The 21,113-nt window shown below is 41.2% G+C and overlaps 1 protein-coding gene across 1 annotated transcript in view; it reads left to right on the forward strand.

The window, feature by feature from the left end:
* LOC120441906 (gastrula zinc finger protein XlCGF7.1-like) overlaps positions 1 to 19,425 on the forward strand; it is a 38,331-nt gene extending 18,906 nt beyond the window's left edge. The window contains exons 3-4 of the mRNA XM_039617417.1: positions 17,240 to 17,510; positions 19,196 to 19,425. Coding sequence (XP_039473351.1) covers positions 17,240 to 17,510; positions 19,196 to 19,221 — 297 coding nt within the window. The 3' untranslated portion in view covers positions 19,222 to 19,425. The remainder of the gene's footprint in view (positions 1 to 17,239; positions 17,511 to 19,195) is intronic.
* Positions 19,426 to 21,113: the final 1,688 nt, after the last annotated feature.

Genomic DNA, 21,113 nt, shown 5'->3' on the forward strand with positions numbered 1-21,113 from the left:
ATATATATTGGTGTGTCGGCCCACTGTGCATTTGATTCTAATAACAAGCCTCAGTCTCTCCTGCTATACTGCTACATTTTGTATCGGTGCTTAAACCTTTTGTGTTTGTTTCCAATAAGTTGCCAAAAATGTGTTCTTTTACTTGTCAGGTGAACATATGAGACACTTTGACTCTTCAGTGCAGTGTGGAGCCTAACAAAGATCTGTTTTGTGTCCCAGCTGATCAGCAGGAGGAGAAGAGTCTGACGGAGCAGCAGAGGAACATTTTCAGCTACTTGGACTCAGCTCAGCCACTACAGAGAAAACAATGAGCTCAACACAGAAGGTGACAGACAGAGCAGGGCGATATGACCAGAAATATTTATCACGATATACATTTGAAAATTTGCGATAATGATATAACTGACGATATAATTGACGAGACAAAATACTTTACAACTCCACAACTTTATTAGTGCAAAAAATCCCATCAATGTATTTTCACTTAAACAAACAGCTGTTTTTTTATGTGTATTGAAGTTATATAAAAATTTAACAGTGCAAATGGAAATTCCTTGCTGACAGTTTAACTAAAAGGCATTTCCAGTGGAAATTGGCAATCAGACATTTTTCTTTACTGAACCTGTTGGGTCTAAACTCAGACCCCGCTGTCTCCAGGACTTATTCCCATGAAAGAAAAACAAGGCAACAGCGATCAATCGATTTACTTGCAAGGGAGGCCTCGTCGGTATCTCAGAAACGCACTTCGAATCTCATTAGCATGATTTTAAATGTATCTAAATCCAAATCTATGTTAATTAGAAGCAGATTAGTCAACAGCCCACAACTGAGTCTTTCCATAGCCAGTGTTAGAACACGTCACCCAGATTAAACTACTCGGCGTTACCATAAATCACCACCTTTCATGGTCTCAGCACATCGACTGTTTTTAAGAACATGGGACAAGGCATAGCTATGGCTATGAAATGCTCTTTCTGTATCACTTCTTCAATTATGAAAGATGTCATTAATGCACTAATAATGTCTCATCTGGAGTATTGTTCAATCATTTGGTCAGCAGCTAATAAGACAGATCTTAAGAGACTTCAGTCAGTCCAGAATAAGGCGTCCAGATTAGATGTTCATACTATACTAATTAAAAATGGACCGATCCTCACCTCACAAAACGCGCTACTTGGCGTAACCCAGCTTTGCTTATCAGAGAAGTATGTGTCACTCGATAGAGCGGCTGTTGTCTGCGAGACCTGTCGGCGAACTGGTGGAGCATTTGGAGCCTCACTACATGCTTCCAAACCGCAGCATTTTTAATCTTAATCTCTTCCATACTGAGGCGAAAAGGAAGCGATTTGTCCCGTACTTCAGCTAGAATGGAGGAAAAAAGACTGGAGTTAGTCTGTGTCCTTAAGCTGCAGCTGCCTCTTCTTCTCTCATGTTTTCTAAGTAGCTGACTGCTGGTAACTGTGCAGGGGTGGGTCTAGCAAAGCTTTGCCAGGGGGCAGGTAGGGCATTAACAAAAAAAGGGAGGCACAAAAAATACTTTTCTTTGTTATTTCACTTAAAGGACTAACTTTTAATAAATAATTATCTGAATCTTACAACCAAAGTGGTCATCTGATTAAATGTATAGAAATCCATTACTGTATATGGTAACTATTAAGTCTAATTTACACCCTGGTAAGCTATAGTCCTTTTTCCTTTGGGAAGGTACCATCTGTGCAGTCTGCAATTCTGTTGAAGAAAGATGGTGAATGTATTTAATTATTGTAGAAACATAATTGATTATTTCTGTGCATTTGATGTACACGTGCATTAAATTAAAGTTGATTACGTCGAATAAGCATCATGAGGTGGAGGGCGGGGGTGGTTCTGGGAGATTTTTGCTGGGAGTTGGCAACTCTATTAGTTAGGTTGTTTAATATTTCTGATAAGTACTCTTTAAAATACCAGAATAGGAAGGATGGTGCAGGTTTAAATTTATTAGATTGATGTGTGTTGCTGAACTATAAAATATTTGAATAGAATAGAATTCAACTTTATTGTCATTGCACATGTCACAGGTACAGGGCAACGACATGCAGTTTGCATCCATCCAGAAGTGCTTTAGCCGTGATATCGATATATTACAATATATATTAGCAATAATATAGATATGTAAGTATATTACAGAAATGGGTCTATTATGGTTTGTATGGTATGTTATAATGTACACGGTATGAAGTATGTTATGAATATGCTATAACTATAAGTATGTACAGGCTATGAACAGGATATAAATATGAAAAACTATACAGAATATGAAATAAAAAAAACTATACAGAAATATGAGATATACAGCTATACAGAAATGGGAAATATGCAAGTTATAAACAGTTGTACAATTAAAAATTATCGTATTATACAGAATGATTATTTATACAGAATTATACAGTGGTGCAGTTAAGATAAGTGAGATATGTGGATAATTTCTACAGAGGCTATATAAAGTGCTAGTGGTTGTGAGTGGTGGTTCAGTCCATGTTATTATTGTGTGTTTGAGGGTACAGTTGTCCATTGTGTGTGTGTGTAGGTGGTTGTGGGTGTGTGTATGTTCAGTCCGTAAGTTTAACGTGGGTCAGATGTCAGGAGGCAGAGTTCAGGAGTCTGACAGCTGTGGGGAAGAAGCTGTTCCAGTGCCTGGTGGTCTTAATCTGGAGGCTCCTGTAGCGCCTCCCAGAGGGCAGGAGGGTGAAGAGTCCATGTGATGGGTGACTGGGGTCTTTGATGATTTTCCCAGCCCTTTTCAGAACTTGAAGCTGCTCACACGCTCCACAGCCGTCCCCTTAATGTAGATGGGTGGATGTGGGTCAGCCTTCCTCCTGTAGTCCACGATGAGCTCCTTGGTCTTCTTGGTGTTAAGCAGCAGGTTGTTTGTGTCGCACCACTCAGCCAGACGATCCACCTCCTCCCTGTAGGTGGTCTCATCGTTGTCACTGATGAGGCCAATCACCGTGGTGTCATCTGCAAACTTAATGATGGTGTCAGAATCATCAGCAGGTCTGCAGTCGTGGGTGAAGAGGGAGTAGAGTGAAGGGCTCATTTGGTATAACGGAATAGCTTTAGTGTCTTGTTTTTAAAACTTGAGTATGAACTTATACAAAATGCAGCAAGATATTTATTTAAAAAACAGTTTTATTGAGCACAAAAAAGGCTATATCGGATTCATATCGGTATCGGCAGATATCAATATGATATCGGAATCGGTATTGGACATTAAAAAGTGGCATCGTGCCATCTCTAATACTAATATCGATAAAATACATTATCAACTTTCTTGGCTTCCTGTACAGGCTCAAATATTCTATGGCTTACTTGTAGTTATAAAGAACGCAATTCTGTTAAACACACCACATTTATTTCTGCTCAGCTGCAGTATCCAGATGAAATACATAATGATATTACACGTGTAACACACGATACTTTACCACTACTGAATGTAGAGAAAGTTAGGATCTTGGGCTTATGTTCTCTAGGAATCGACTAAGGAGCGAATGACACACAGCTAAAAGAACAGTCAACATTTATTCAAACCAAAACCAAAAACAGTCATTCAACAGTTCACAACAGTTCCAATAGTCCATATTTGTCAGTCCGTGTATTCAATTTTAGAGTTCAGAGTTCAGTGTTCAGAGTTCTTTTCAGTCTTTTCAGTTCAGGTGTGTGAGTGTGTGTGTATAGTGTTAATGTTAGTAGTACTACCCGGGTAGTGTATTGTTCTGAGATCTCATAAGCTTATCTGTCAAGAAGTAACGCAGTTGTCACTTCTAAGTAGGCTGGAAACCTTTCCTGCATTGCAGCTGGAGATCCGGAATCCTGGCTTGCAACTTTAGACTCCAACAAAAAAACCAACCTGCACAGGGCAGTGAACATATTTTACATGAATATCATATAACAACTTAATCAACACTAGTGACCAAATGCTTTTCACTCTTTGTATATAACAACTTAATGCAATCAACAATAAAATTAATCAAAGAACCTTAAAACAATTTCCACATCATACAAATTTAACTCAAATCTCATATTTTGTGAACAGCAGTCACATCAATCCAATGAATTGAGAGAAAGCACGTTACTGATGCACAAGTAAAGTGCAAAACGTGGGGCAGGGATAGCTCAGTAGGTAGAGTGTCTGCCCCATGATCGGAAGGTCGGGGGTTCGACCCCACTGAACGGCTACCCTGAGGTACCCCTGAGCAAAGTACCGTCCCTACACACTGCTCCCCGGGCGCTGCACTGGTGGCTGCCCACTGCTTCACTGGGTGAATGGGTTAAATGCAGAGGAGTAATTTCCCTTCGGGGACTAACACAACACACTTTACACTTTACACTTTACACAGTACTATTTAGCCAAAGACTGCTCATATTTATCATCTCATTACAATAAATAAAACTTACCTACTAGCTTTCAAAGAAATATTTCCGATTGGTTTAAAAGATTCACAAGTGAAGAAATAAAAAGATAAGACAGCACTTAAAAGAAACGCATGAAATTTATATTACACTTAGCTAATGATTAGCTAACGATTAGCCTGCTATGCTAGCGCAGTTAGTCAACTCACCGGAAATGAACAAAAACCACAAAAACAGAGGTACATCGGTATCAACAAAAAGTGTCCGCGTTTCCCAACAAGCGGAAGAGTAAAATCCAATTTGTCTCTTTACAAATAACCTTTTTCTTGAACAAGGATTAAAGAAAAAACTCGGTGAGTAGCTCCGACCAGCATACGTAGCCTTAGCGCTATTCTCCTTCTCTGTATCAACTCAAGTTCACAAGCACTAAACAATCTCATAGTGCCACCTACTGACATTCTTTGGGAATAGCAGTTCATCTCTATGAGGCAAATTTTAGGTGGGTTACATCCCTCCCCCCCTAAATGGGCATGCATCCCCGCATGACAGCAGTCACTTTAAATGGTTTTTACCCTACCAACACATGGGGAAGGGTTTGAGTCAAGGGCATGTGAAAAAACCTGATCAAGACTGTTTAAAAGAGAATGCATCACTAATGTTAAGGGATTTCCCAAGGTGTTGTAGGTTAGTCTGCTAGGTTCAGTCCTGTTCCTAGTTGACCGCCTGATTTCTCTTGTTTCTGGGGGTTTTTCATCTTTAGCAACCTCTGCCTCCAATCCATCTCCATCACTCTCCTCTTTTCCATCCGACAACCCGGTTGTTTCAGTTTGGTACTGCTCCCGAGTTACGTCAATAACCTCTCTCAGAGGTTCAACATCATTTTCTATAGCTGGATCTATATCAGCACATGAATCGTGAACAGATGAATATTCCTCATTAAAAATAACACCTGTTTCTTCCATTGGAGGGTCATTTCCAATGTCATTTCCACTAGAACCGTGAAGTGAAACATCACTCTCATCCAGCTCCATGGGTGCAGAATGAAACTTCTCTACTGCAGGGTTTAGATCAGACTCGTCTCGGTCCACACTTTGTTCTGACACAGACTCAGTTGCGTTGGGGATTTCACTGACAGTAGTGAAAGCCGGGTAATTGACTTCTTCGTAAACTACTGGAAAGTCATAAGACACACTGTCATTATCACCCAGATAATGATAGTCTCCTTCAACTTCAGAAAATGGATTCTCTTTGGAGATGTCGCCTTTGGGTGTCTCTTTCTCTGGACTTCCATGACTGGGTTCGATGGGCACTGAGCATGACAGAAATCCACATGGTAACAGTAAGTCTCTATGCAGTGTCCTCTCAGGCCCATCTGACATGAGTGGAGCAACAACATACACAGGAGAGTCATTGATCTGTTTTACAACTTTGTAGACCGTCTGACTCCATCTGTCAGCTAATTTGTGTTTCCCTCGTATTCCAACATTCTTGACAAGAACACGATCTCCAACCTCCAAGGTGGATTCTCTCACTTTTAGATCGTATCTTGACTTATTGCGTAGGGCAGTTTTCTCGCTATGTTCCACAGCAAGTTTGTAACTTTCCTGTAGGCTTTCCCTGAGCTTCTTCACATATTCACTGTGAGTTACACTGTCCTGCCTACTCACATTAAGTCCAAAAGCCACATCAATTGGAAGATTTGGCTGTCTCCCAAACATGAGCTGATAGGGTGAATACCCAGTTGTGTCATTTTTTGTGCAATTGTAGGCGTGAGCCAATGGCTGCACATGATCACGCCATTTTAGTTTGTCATCTTCTTGGAGTGTTCCAAGCATCCCTAGCAGTGTACGGTTAAACCGTTCTACTGGATTACCACGGGGATGATAGGGGGTTGTTCTTGTTTTCTTTATGCCTAACATTTGGCACAAGTTTTTGATGACTGCCGATTCAAAATTACGGCCCTGATCACTATGCAACCGCTCTGGTATGCCATAGTGAATGATGAATTTATCCCACAGGGCCTTGGCAACGGTCTTTTCCTTCTGGTCTGCAGTTGGCACTGCAACAGCAAACTTCGTAAAGTGATCCGTTATCACCAGAATATTCTTTGTTCCTCGGCTATCAGGTTCTAAGGACAAATAGTCCATGCACACCAACTCAAGTGGTCGACTGGTTTTAATATTTACCAGTGGAGCAGATTTCTCAGCTCTAGCCTTGCGGCGGATGCACCTTTCACATGTTCTGATTTTCATTTCAACATCTAGGAACATTCGGGGCCAAAAGAAACGTGTTCTCACAAGGTCAACAGTTCTTTCAAATCCCATGTGACCTACTGCATCATGAAGACTTTCAAGAGCTACTTCTCTGTACTCCTTCGGAAGCACTAGTTGAAAAAGAGTCTGGCCCTGGCTCACTCGCTTCCGGTACAAGACATTATCTATTAGAGACAACTGATCCTGTACCCTTAACATTAGTTGGACTTCCCTTTCCTCCTTTTGCCTAAGACGATAGGAAAGGCGTTTTCCTGCATGGACAAGGTCTATGACTCTGCTTATTATAGGGTCACGCCTTTGTTCTGCAGCCCAATCTTGTTGGGAGAGTTGAGGAAGAGTGCTAGTACCAGTCAGCATGTCGGCTTGAACAAACTCATCAGGTATCGCACTCGCATCCACTGCCAAACACTCCACCGCAGCAGGTAAGTAGTGGCAGTAGTGGTAAGTAGTGTCAGGAGATATGCGTACTTGGTGCTTCTCGCATACAGCTTTTAGAGCATCCTTTGGAAATGTTGCCCTGTTTCCCTCTTCTGTAAACTTTGCAATGAATTGCTTTACTCTCTCATCCTCAGCAGTTGTACTGTCATCAGTTTCAACAGAAACATGTAGCCGTCTTGATAATCCATCCGCATCCTGATTTCTTTTACCAGCTCTATACTGTATGTTGAAATTGAAATTTGACAAAGCAGCAAGCCATCGATGTCCAGTTGCATCAAGTTTAGCAGACGTTAACACGTAGGTCAGTGGGTTATTGTCAGTCATGACAGTGAAGTCGGCTCCATACAAATAATCAGCAAACTTGTCTGTAATTGCCCACTTCAACGCAAGAAATTCAAGTTTGTGAGTGGGGTACCTTCTTTCACAGTTAGACAGCCCTCTGCTAGCATAGGCGATGACTCTTAACTGACCATCTTCTTCCTGGTATAGGGCTGCACCAAGTCCATGTGAACTAGCATCGGTGTGTAAAACATAGGCTTTCCTGGGGTCAGCAAACCCAAGCACTGGTGCAGATGTCAACTTCTCAATGAGGGTCTTGAAAGCTTCCTCACATGAGGGAGTCCATTTCTCATTAAAAGGACGGTTCAGGTCGCTGTTTGATGATGATTTGGGGTGTTTCAGCTTCCTGGCAGGGACATAACCAGCTGTCAAATCATTCAATGGCCTAGCAATTTTAGAATAGTCTTTGACAAACCTGCGATAATAGCCGGTGAAGCCTAAAAATGACTTCAGTTCTGACAGGTTTGTGGGTCTGGGCCATGTGGTGAGTGCAGAGATTTTATCAGGATCGGTCTCCACTCCTGTTCTGAGACAATGTGTCCTAAATACCTCACTGACTTTTGGAAAAGTGACATTTCTCAGGTGAAAGTTTGAGACCAAATTCTTTCAATCTGTTCAGAACTCGCAGGAGCCTTTCTTCATGTTCCTCCAAAGTATTGGAGAACACTATAAGATCATCAAGAAAGACCAGCACTTCCTTGAGGTTCATGGAGCCCATGCATTTCTCCATAACTCTTTGAAAAGTGCTTGGAGCATTAGTGACTCCTTGGGGCATCCTGTTGAATTCCCAAAACCCCATGGGTGTGACAAAAGCCGTCTTGTGTTTATCCTCTTCTTCCACCTCTACCTGGTAATATCCAGACTTTAAATCCATAACAGAAAACCATTTGGATCCTGACAGAGCTGTAAATGCCTCTTCTATATTGGGCAAGGCATAAGCGTCTTTGATCGTCTGGTTGTTCAACTTTCTGTAATCCACACATAGACGAATCTGCCCATTTTTCTTTTTCACAACTACAATTGGTGAAGCAAATGGGCTCTCGGACTCTCTAATAACGTTGCTGTCGCACAGCTGCTCCAAATGAAGGCGGACAGCTTCATAATCAGAGGGATGAATGGGCCTTGGCCTTTGTTTAAAAGGCGTTGGATCAGAGAGCCGAATCTTATGTCTCACCACTGTGGTGTGACCATAATCAAGTTCACCCCTAGCAAAAACATCAGACAAGGAATTCAGCTTCTCAGCAATCCTGTCTTTCCACTCGTTTGACAGGGGTGAGTCACCAAAATCGAACTTTATTTTGTCACTTGGTTTTACTTCGTGGGTGGTGTAACACTGAGCATGTTTCTGCTCTGAACTTCCAGTTCGATTCATACATTCAGACCTCGCAGGAGAAACTGAAAGTGGGACAGATATCGCTGCCAAAGGACGGTGAGCTGGCAGAATGATATCATGCGTTGTCTCATTTTTTAGGAGAATGGGAACTTTGAAGGATGTCTGTCGTGGCTTTGACATTACATAGCTGGAAAATATCAAGCCACCTGGTAGGCTGGACTGGCTGTGGGGCTCGACTAGAAGAGTGGATCCAGGGCCTGCACAGACATTTCTGACACGTCCATTTAAGGCTATTTTCTGACCAGCTGGAATTACTATGTTGGTTTTACATTGTGACTTGACTGTCCCCACAAAACTATCAGTTTTTGCTTTACTCCTGTAGATGGCATGCAGATGTCTAAGGAGAGGGGCATAAGTACAATGCTCAGGAATGGTCATTTGCTCATTGAAGTCCTCATACAAGACGTCGAGGGCATTTGTACCAATGAGGACTGGAATTTCTGAATTTGCTCTGTGATCTGGGACAATTAAAGCTAGAACAGTTACAACCCTGTCCTTCCCTGTGAAACTGTGTGGAAAAGTGATGTCAACTTCAATGTACCCAAGATAAGGGACAATTTGGCCTGCAGCACCTTCAATTTCTAACAGATCATTTAATGGCAAAAGAGGATGAGAAGGTAAGTGGGTCAACTGAAATGATTTTGAAATTGTGGTAACCTGAGACCCGGAATCAATGAGGCAACTATGTGATAGTTCTCCAATCTTAACCTCTGCAAGAGACCTCGATCCGACTAATCTATTTGGAAGGTGATTCGGAATGCATTCAGCGTGTTGTTGTTTACTTTGACATCTCTGTTCTGACTTGGGACTCTTGTGAATGTTCTTGGTTCCCGTATGTCCCCTTACCGGAACCTGCTCCAGTTTAAAGCTTGACCCTGCTGCTGGGCTTTCCATTCTTCCTGTCTGGCTTTTAGTTCTTTGTACTTTTGATCAACCACAGCCTTGTTTATAGCATTTTCGCAGTTCCTGGCTATGTGACCGTCTTCACCGCACCTAAAACAGAACCAAGCCTTGGGCTCAGCTCTCACTTGGGTTCGTGGTGGAATTTGGTGTACCAGAGTTTCAATTACAGGTGCGGGTGGCTCTTGTGTTTTTTCCATTGCTTTAACTTGTCACTTTCTTTGCTTTTTAGATGGTTTTGTCATCAGTTGCAATTGCAGTTCTGCAACCTGCTTCTTTAGACTCTCCGTTTCAGAGACATAGGCCTGCAATACACTTGCACTTGGGTCAGTGTGATGTGGGAAGTCAGGGACAGAATGCATGTGCGCAATTGGTTTTATCTTGGTAGGCCCAAAATGACGTTGCATCCGGTCCAGTTTAGAAGCCCTTCTGTCCTCTTCGGTCCTCAGCTCTAGCAGAAGCTCTGCAAACTCAGGCGTGGTCTCTTTCTTTAGTTCTAGTTGCAGGACCAAGTTATGGTCCCAACAACCCCGTTTGAACTGTTTTAGCAAATGCCGACTTGCATCTGCTGGAAACACACCATTCCTGCTTACAGCAGTGTTAAGGAGAGCTTGCAGCCTCTGTAGATAATCAGAAGCTTTCTCACCTGGATTTTGATTTGTGTTCAGAAACCTTGCAAATATCTCCTCACCATCCTCAACAAGACCATATGCAGAATCTAACAGCCTGACATATTCTCGTGGATGTGATGAATAACCAAGTTGCTTCACAACATCTGATGCTGGGGGAAGAAGACTCTCTAGTATTTTCCTCCGCTGAATGTCAGCTGGAGTGCCATCACTGAACATTAGTTCAACATGTAAACACCATGTTTCAAAATCCACTTCTCCGGGGGGTTTTGGCACACGGCCTGAGAATGAGCGTAACCATTTGGATTGGCTATGTGTAGTGACAGAGTCATTTCTGATTACATGTTCCACTACTATACGCTGTATCTCTGGTGGGTTAGTTACTTCATCTGTCACCACTGGAAGTTTGGTTGGAGTAGTCTTTGGTTTAACAACCCTACAAGTCTGAGATTTGGCTGAATGGGTGACTGGCTGGGATGTAAGGGGCCGTCGGTGGTCGTACTTTAGCTTTGCTGTCTTTATCAAGGGTGTAGTACTGTGGTCAGAATAACTGTCAACATTTTCATCACTTGAGTCAGTCAAAACAGGGTCTGGCTCTGGAGTTTGATGCAGTGCTGGCATCTCAATGCGACTAGCCTGCCATTTTACATTCTTGTTGGTCACATTTTCAATCTCAAGGGGAAAATCTGACTCGTTATCCCCCATGGTAATCTCTGACTCAAACTCAGCAATAACAGTTTCCCCACACTCTGGTTGTGCATTTGGGACCCTCAGAATCCTTGTTACCACCCCATATTTCTCCAAGGAAGCAATAATATCAGCATCAGAATCTAGACTAGTAACTCCAGTAATACTGATGGACCGTTTAAAATCCACCCCGTAGTTCTGTGCTAAATCCATCACTTTTCAATGTTGTCTTAATTGAAAGCTTATCACAATAAATCACAATCTTAAAATTGACTATGCTATTGCAGAATGGTGTAATTTCAATATTAGCTGTGTCTTAATCGCTCCTGGCTGGCTCGCCACAAAAGGATACTATGTAACACACGATACTTTACCACTACTGAATGTAGAGAAAGTTAGGATCTTGGGCTTATGTTCTCTAGGAATCGACTAAGGAGCGAATGACACACAGCTAAAAGAACAGTCAACATTTATTCAAACCAAAACCAAAAACAGTCATTCAACAGTTCACAACAGTTCCAATAGTCCATATTTGTCAGTCCGTGTATTCAATTTTAGAGTTCAGAGTTCAGTGTTCAGAGTTCTTTTCAGTCTTTTCAGTTCAGGTGTGTGAGTGTGTGTGTATAGTGTTAATGTTAGTAGTACTACCCGGGTAGTGTATTGTTCTGAGATCTCATAAGCTTATCTGTCAAGAAGTAACGCAGTTGTCACTTCTAAGTAGGCTGGAAACCTTTCCTGCATTGCAGCTGGAGATCCGGAATCCTGGCTTGCAACTTTAGACTCCAACAAAAAAACCAACCTGCACAGGGCAGTGAACATATTTTACATGAATATCATATAACAACTTAATCAACACTAGTGACCAAATGCTTTTCACTCTTTGTATATAACAACTTAATGCAATCAACAATAAAATTAATCAAAGAACCTTAAAACAATTTCCACATCATACAAATTTAACTCAAATCTCATATTTTGTGAACAGCAGTCACATCAATCCAATGAATTGAGAGAAAGCACGTTACTGATGCACAAAAAAGAAACACATGAAATTTATATTACACTTAGCTAATGATTAGCTAACGATTAGCCTGCTATGCTAGCGCAGTTAGTCAACTCACCGGAAATGAACAAAAACCACAAAAACAGAGGTACATCGGCATCAACAAAAAGTGTCCGCGTTTCCCAACAAGCGGAAGAGTAAAATCCAATTTGTCTCTTTACAAATAACCTTTTTCTTGAACAAGGATTAAAGAAAAAACTCGGTGAGTAGCTCCGACCAGCATACGTAGCCTTAGCGCTATTCTCCTTCTCTGTATCAACTCAAGTTCACAAGCACTAAACAATCTCATAGTGCCACCTACTGACATTCTTTGGGAATAGCAGTTCATCTCTATGAGGCAAATTTTAGGTGGGTTACACACGATTTTCAACAAACTGCAATTTAGTAAATCCTCGAGTTAAAAGTAACATTTTGTAAAACTGTTATATTTAGAGCAACTTTCAAGTGGAATAAATTGCCTTATAAAATTAGAGAATTAGCAACTATTCAAAACTTCAATGAACATTTAAAAGCCGATTTACAGAACTTTTAGTTGTTGTAATATTGTAAGAGATGATTTGTTTTTGATATTTGTGTAATGTGCCTCAATGTTATTGATATTATTATTATTATTATTGTTATTATTGATTGCTTATATTTTAATTGTGAAACCACACTGTGGATGTAAGAGCCAAATTATGTGGATATCTTGAATCCACTTTATTGTATAATATTTTATGTGATTGTATTTGACGGAAGATGAGCAACATCTGTTGTGGAAGCTAATGGGGTTCCTTTTGAATAAACAAATAAACAAACATATGATTTATTATCACTGAATAATTATGTATAAATCTATAAAAAAAAATATAGAAATATGTAATAGAAACAACAACTGTGTCGGTGTGTGTGTGTGTGTGTGTGTGTGTGTACAATCAGGAGGGATGGGCATGATTTTAGTGTTTAAACCAGGGGTCGGCAACCCGCGGCTCCGGAGCCGCATGCGGCTCTTTAGTCCTTATAGTGCGGCTCCGCGTGGTTTGGGAAAATAAATTAGAAGTATTTCGCTGAAGTGTATTTTATTTATGTTAGTTCTTTTAAACTTGTAGTTCTAAAGTGGAAGATTATTGTGATATTGAAATATAAATATAAAATTATATTCTATTATTTTTTCCTCGCTCAATATAAGCGTCACACTTGTGGAAGCCGGTATTCCCGCCGAAACACCGTGCATTTATCGAGACTTTCAACCCCAGGTAGGCCAATTATGGATCTTCGGATCCACATTATGTCAGCAGCTCCACCCAGGGGCGGATCTAGAAGGGTGGAATGGGGTGGCAAGGGATCATTTTAGGGTGCCACCCTAAAATGATCCCTTGCCACCCCAAGTGCCACCCCAGTTTTGCATATGACAGTGTTGTTTATTAAAATAAGATAGCATTAACAGTTTGAGCGTATATAGTTACAGTCAACAGTGAATATAAATGCTCAAACTGAATATATTGCATAGTGTTCCCCCCCTCCACCATTAACAAATGGTTCAGCCCATAGCGCTGACCGGCTTTTTTCTTGTTTTCAGTAGCAGGAGATGCTTATGATTGTGTCAGAGCACATTTTGAACAACACCATGGGAATTTCGGATTTTACACAGGTGGTTGGATGTTACACTCTGGAAATGGAATAAAGGTGAGTGTTATTAACCCTCTGTGGTCCACGGACGCTGCACCTCCAAATCACATGACTGATTTAAGCTGACGCAGCAACAAGCTGCAGCCACGCAGAGTCTCTATTTCAGCCATTATTGAAAGTTCGGACTTCAAAGTTTTTAAATTTTAATTACAGGCCAGTAAATCCACAGTTATGATAATATATATAAGCCACGCTTTTTACTAAATACTGTCAACACGTTTTTGTTTTTTGTTTTGTGTGTGTGTGTGTTTTCTTTTTAAGCGTTTTCTAAGGACAGCGTGAAAACAGTAAAGAAAGAAAAAGCCACCTCTTTCCTATTGGTGGAAAAATGTAGCATGTCGACCAATTAAAAAAAAAAGTTGACACGTGGGATTTGGTTGTTTAGGAAAAGTTTTGGGAGTGACGGCAGCGAGACAGAGTGAGTGAGAGAGAGAGAGAGAGAGAGAGAGCGAGTTTTTAGATGTGGGAGATTTGTGACGTTTAGTGTGGAGTGTATAGTTAGTGTGTTGTGTTGTCTCGTGTAGCTGTTCTGTTGTGTAGTCGTTGTTTTGTTTTGTGTGTCAGTGAGGGCACTAATGAATGTCACAAAGGCACATTTGCAATATAAACACTGTCACGAAGTAGAAAACCAGCGGAGTGATACACCTCCTGTTGTCAGGCCTGCAGGTTTATCCCTGTGCTGTTCTCCTCTGTCTTTTGGTGGACCAACAATGTTTTTACTGGCACACCTAATTTGTGGGGCATCTTATGGCAACGCCTGATTGTTCTCTCATTTTAGTTTTTTTTTTTTTAGCGTTTTTTTTTACAGTAAAAAAAAAAAAAAACTACTAGGATTTTAAGTTCTTTGTGTGATTTCAGATCAGTAATACTAATGCTGTATGTCAGTAAAAAACAACTACATTCAGTTGAGCTGAAAAGAATGATCCCAAACAAGGCAAGGGGAAAAAATAAAATGAAACAATTTGAGGGTGAAATACAAATGTAAACTCAAAAGGAGTCAAAAATGGCCGGTTGTATTTCAATCCTCAGTGGGTTAATTCAACAAATCATAAAATATTAGGTTTAAATTTTTGTTCATGACAGCGCAGGTTTCTGACGTTTTCTGTAATTTAAGCTGTAACAATGTGATTTCTTTCTAAGAAAAAACAGTGTGAAACTTAAGTTAGACTTGTGTTTATAAATGAACTGCTCCATGTTGTGTAGCTTTCTGGATTTTATACTTATTGGGCTACATATTTATTTATCATACACGCTATACAGTACATAAGATCAAAACTCACATGTTTTATGTAACTAAAGTGTGTAATTATGTGGGCTACAGACAATAATTAAGTTATAGACTATAACGCGTATACTTACTGCATTTGAATCATTTTAACCATATGTAACCACCTGCATATGTGTTTGAAAAAAAAAAGGCTTTGATTTTGCCACCCCATTTGATTTCTTTGCCACCCTCATGCCACCCTAAGAAAATTTCTCTAGATCCGCCCCTGGCTCCACCGTGAACTATGTTAAAGACAAACACTGCTCACGCCTCACAGACGACAGATGACAGCTTACAGTCCTGCGTAAACTGACTTCGCACAGCACCGATTAGCAGACGCTGTGCGCAGAGGTTCAGGATCAGAAGTCCCATTGTAAACACATCATGGCAGACCCGACGATGTTTGCATGAACGCGCTTTTCAGCATCTCTTTATTGACCACTTTTCACACACGGTTGCTGTACGCATACAGCCGGCTGTAGCCGCAGCTCACAGCCCGACACACACCACCAACAACAACAGCAGAGAGAGCACAGACTTTAAGGCGGCGAGGCGTGATTGCGGGTGCCGCTCAGCTGCGTCCGCCTCCCCTGCAGCGGCGCTGCAGACCACGCCCCCGCCGCACACATTTACCAGGTAAAATACATATTTAGGCAGAATTTTGCAAATATCTATTTTCAATTTTTCAGCAGCATAGTGCTTTTTTACCAATTATTTTTTAAAAGTCAGGTCAAGGCTCCAAAAGCCCAAAGGAGATATAAGGGTGGCAGCTCACAACAGTTTTTGTTTGCTACATGGATCATTTTAGTTCAGCTTGCTTTTGTTATATTTCTTTAAGAGTTCAAAATGTGTTGATTACATAAATAAAATGTAATTTTCTCTGTAGCACTTCATGGATTTCATAAGCAGCACACCTTAGTTGTTCACACAAAGGTAGAAAACAATATATACAGTGTTATCTTCATTTTAGATGTCAAAAAGTATTTGCGGCTCCCAGTGTTTTCTTTTGCGTGGAAACCGGGTCCAACTGGCTCTTTGGGTGTAAAAGGTTGCAGACCCCTGGTTTAAACAGTCATGAATTATTTTTAGCACCAGGTTGGATGTAATGTGTTAGAACTACCAGCAGGTGGGGATAAGAGACCTTTAAGGTGTTTGGTGCCACACTCCACCTTCAGGTTTAAAACTAGTGTTAATGGAGGGAGTTTGAAGGTTCAGTTTGTTCCACGGCTGCATTTCACTCACTGCCTCTGTTTGTATCTCTGTCACTGCAGGACCAACATGGAGCGAGAAGTCAGCGCTCTCAGGAGGCCGACAAACCTCACAGAAGAAAGAGAGAGAAAAAACACACCTGTGACGAGTGTGGGAAGACGTTTACTTCAAAGTGTTCACTAAAACGTCATCAGGTCATCCACACTGGAGAGAGACCGTTCAGCTGTGACTTGTGTGGAAAGTCTTTTTCCTTGAAGGGTTCCCTAAAAAAACACCAACTCATCCACAGTGGAGTTAAAGCGTACAGCTGTGATCAGTGTGGCAGAGCTTTTACTCAAAGTGGTAGCTTACAGAGTCATCTAGTTACCCACTCTGGAATTAAGGCATACAGCTGTGACATTTGTGGAAAAACTTTCAGCCAGAGAGGGGACCGAAATATACACCTACGCATTCACACCAGACATGATGTGTACTGCTGTGAACAGTGTGGCAAATACTTTGCTACAGACGCCAAGTTACAACAACACATGTTTACCCACACTGAGGGACGACCTTATAAATGTGACCTGTGTGAGAAGACTTTTAAATCTCCACATTACCTGAGACGACACCAACAGACCCACACCAGAAAGAGACTCTACAAGTGCAGTTACTGTGAGGTATGTATTTATATTGTTATCTTGTCATTTTAGCCTGACTGTTTGGAACAACTCTGCTCATTAAACTGTGTTAGCATGTTAGCAATTCTACTGCATGGAAAAGCAGCTCTGAGTGATTATTCAGATTTTCATGTCAGTTATGATTTTAGTATTACTGTAGCATTATGGTGGTAGTATTGTAGTTATTGCAGCCCAGTAAACTGAGTGTGTTAACTGAAACAGTAAAATGTAATTGAACGTCTGCAGAGATGCTCTTTATTTCAGGCGACGTTCAGGATAAAAATGTTGAAGGACTGACTTACACTGTCTTTGTGTCTTTGTTTAGAAGCAGAGCGACACAGATGGATCCAGTTCTCAACCCTGTCATCACTGTGGTGGTGGGAAAGACTTTCGTTGTGACCTCTGTGGAAAAACTTTCAGTCGGCAAGACAACCTAAAAACACATCATCGTAGACACACTGGAGACAAACTGAAATACTGCAAAGAATGTGGGAGAAGCTTCACCACATCATGTGACTTAAAACGCCATGAACTGATTCACAGTGGGGTTAAAAAGCACCTCTGTGATCAGTGTGGGTCATCCTTCACCACTGCAGGTGAGCTTAAAACACACAAACGAGTCCACACAGGAGAGAAACCATACAAGTGCAGACACTGTGACAAAAGCTTCTTACAATCAAGTGGTCGTAACTATCATGAACGTACACACATGGAAGGAAACTACAGCTGTGACCAGTGTGACAAGAGCTTCAGGAATCTCAGTTCATACTCCACACACAAACGATCCCACGTTACTAATAAACTGTTTCACTGTTACCAATGTGCCCAAACATTCACCTCATTGTCTGCTCTGTGCAAACATCAGCGTGATCACTCAGGGCTGAAATCACTCCCATCACTGGATCACAGTGAATCTGAAGAGACAGAAAGATCCTCTGGTTTCAGTGTCAGACTCAAAAAGCTTGAGATCAGGCTCCACAGAGTTCAGATAGAATCATTTAAACTTGTGTTGAACTGAACTGGTTGCTGGGCTGAACTTCTACATAATACAGATTTACATGGGATCTTATTTTCTGTCGTTTTACGGAGTCAGTTTTGTCCTTTTTTTTCTGTCCTGGTTTTGCTCGTCTGTAAATAATTGAAACTCAGTCAAATAGTTCATTGTTCTCCAGCAAAACGTTTTGGAAACTCATGTTTAACCTTTGAAACTCTGACATGTTTTAGCACACAAGGCTTCATCGGGGAGTTCACTCATGATTGGACCATGAGAATAAAGGTTTTTAGTTCTTTCAAAGAGAGTCTTGGAGGTGTTTGATGTTTTTGTTTTTTCTGAAACCACCTGAAAGAAAAACTATTTTTCTTGCTTTATGTAGTGTGGAAGTTTTTAATGTTTCTTTCATCTGTGATGTTCTTGAATGTGTTCACATGAAGATGGTACAAATAAACTGTCCTTTTAGCTTTAGCTCCTAATTTATTCATTATTTATGGATGTAGCACAGCAGCAGTTTCTTGATTAACACATGGAGGGCTCGGGATCTGATGGTAAATAATGTTTTGTGTCCTTGTACACATCATACAGCTCAGCTGTTCCACAGATGTCAGGTTTACACAGTGGGATGGTTTGTAAGAACGCAGCTCTCCTGTGGATAAATCCTTACTCTTAGCCTCAGGACCTCACACAGTCCCAGCAGGTTCGGTCAGAAGATTTATACCTTTTTCATTTCTATATGATTCTTCTTGCATCTAAACAAAGGTGATTATGATGATGATGAGTCATTTATGAAAAAAGAAGCAGAAAAAATATTGTTGTATGAGGATTTTTATGGCAGATTTTGTGCATCAACGTTTTTGTACATGAAAATGTTGAAAAGATGCAAAGGAGGAGGAGGGCACAAGAGCTCAGCACGTGATACTGACTGGAAGCAACACAGCTGCTGTTGACAAAGCAGCAGAGTCAGACATGAATGTATATTGAATTCATCGTGTAAATATACCAGATTTATCCACATACGCTAGTTTTCACCCTTTTTTGTACTTTCCGTAAGTTTACTTTTAGTTTATTTTTACTTTCTTAAGACGCAGGAGAATCTGATTCATCATGATTGAGCATTTCATTAAAGTAATGTTTAAAAGACATTTCTCGTTTGTTCTTTCAGCTGCAGCCTCGCTGGTGTTTAACTGTCTGACAGTAAAGAAGATAAAAGATACGTGCAAACACAAACACATGAAAAGTATTTGCAGAAAAGCTTAAAGCTCTTGTTTGTGTGTTTTTTTGTTCCAGTCATCGCCAACATGGCGAAGATGTGAAGCTGCCTTTCTGCTACAGTATCTCCTTACATACATCAATCAATCAATCAATCCTTATTTATAAAGCACTTTTCATACAAAAAATGTAGCACAAAGTGCTTTACATGGTTAAAAGCAGCCCTCCCCACCCTCCAACTCACTCCCCACACTCTCATTAACATAAATGATCATGAATACATGGATTTCATTGAGTTATACTAATTTGTTTCTTCATGGCGAGACATCAAAGTTCGCCATGCTGCTGGGGTCACACCCTTTTGCGAAAAGTCACAGTTTTCACTGTAACCCAAGATCAACTCCTTAAGGCTTTCCTGGAGAAATTTGAGGCTGCAGATGTCACCCATCATAATACTGAACCCCAAAGTGTAAAACATGACATTTCCTGCTCCCACAAGGTGGCACTGTCCCTGGTGTCAAATATGGTAGTTCAGATATGTTCATGGGTCGAGCCTTATCGTATGTGTGCTCTTTGGTCCAGATCGGACAATGTATGACTGAATGAGAGGCAATAATATTTTCATGGCGAGTCATCGAAATTCGCCATGGCGCCACGGCCTCACCGTATCCCGAAAACTCAAAAGCTCCGCAATTTAACATGGTCCAGGTGTGTAGTTGACACTGACCAAAGATGAAGCTTATACGACCAAATCCCAATGTCAAGAGAAAATTGTATATATGTGATCAGCTACATGAAATGTATCCTTTCATTATTTGTGATTAAGCATATTTCTACATGACTTTTTACCTAGTAACTTGTGTGCTGAACTTATGCAGATACTAACCGCATCCTGTCGTTCTGAACATTTAGATGTAGAGAAGACCAAGCTCAGCTCTTTTACGAGAACATACAGATGTAGAAAAGGGAAAAACCCGCTGCCTTGAGTGATGTTATCTTTACACACACACACACACACAAAACAATCTTGTATAAATAAAGGTCGCAGGCAGTCGTGGGGCGCAGATTCGTGCGTTCCATGACTGCCCCTCGCGAGTGAAAAACTTCTGCAGTGTTGTGTTTTCCGACTCAGACGTCTCAGCTGAAGAACGGCAGGGTGATTTAAAGAAATCCCCTGTCATTTAAATTGGTCCTTCGAGCCTAGAGATGGAAAAAGCAGACACGTTTCTGTGACTCCAATAAGGTCTGACCTCTGCATCCTGACGCCGTGGGTAAACCAGCACCGAAGTCTGTCGACAGCCCTCTCCAGGTAGAGGTGAGAGTCCTGGGCGTAAATTCGCATCCAGGCCGGTCCTGGTCCACGACGCTGGGATCCAGATGACCTGAACAACCACCAAAAGACGACTGAGGGTGAGAAAACACTTTTTGGTTTTAAACCGCCGGAAGGGTTTACAAGAAGCGCATAGGTCTTATCCGCCGCAAGGATTAATAGCGCATTAGGCTGACCCACTGCACGGGTGCACAAAAGAGAAGCGCATAGGTCTAACCCGCCACAAGGGTCTAAGTAGGTCTAACCCGCCGCAAGGGTTTGAAGAAAAAACACGTGAAATAGGTTGAGTTCGCCGGAAGGAACTAAGTTTAGGCTGGTTTTAGAGGTAGCCGCAATTACCTCGTAATAAATTATATTTAGACTGGTTTCAGAAGTAGCCGAAATTACTTCGTGACAAATTAGCGCGCAAATGTCTATCTGTGTGTATGTATATGTGTTTTATGTATATGTGTTTTGGAAGTAAGTTGATTTTACAGCACAATAAGTTGGTGAACTACTTCCATTGTTTTTTATTGTTTTCTTTGTGTATCCTGCAAAAGCTCAAGTACTGGTGATAAAGGGAAAGGTAGAAGGGCGTGTCACCAACCACCCCGAGTTTAGTACCAGAGAAAGCTTTGCAGTTCTGTGATAATGGGGAATCAGCCCACAAAACTCACTGCTGACGAG

Source organism: Oreochromis aureus, linkage group 9, assembly GCF_013358895.1.
Source record: "Oreochromis aureus strain Israel breed Guangdong linkage group 9, ZZ_aureus, whole genome shotgun sequence".
Classification (NCBI taxonomy): domain Eukaryota; kingdom Metazoa; phylum Chordata; class Actinopteri; order Cichliformes; family Cichlidae; genus Oreochromis; species Oreochromis aureus.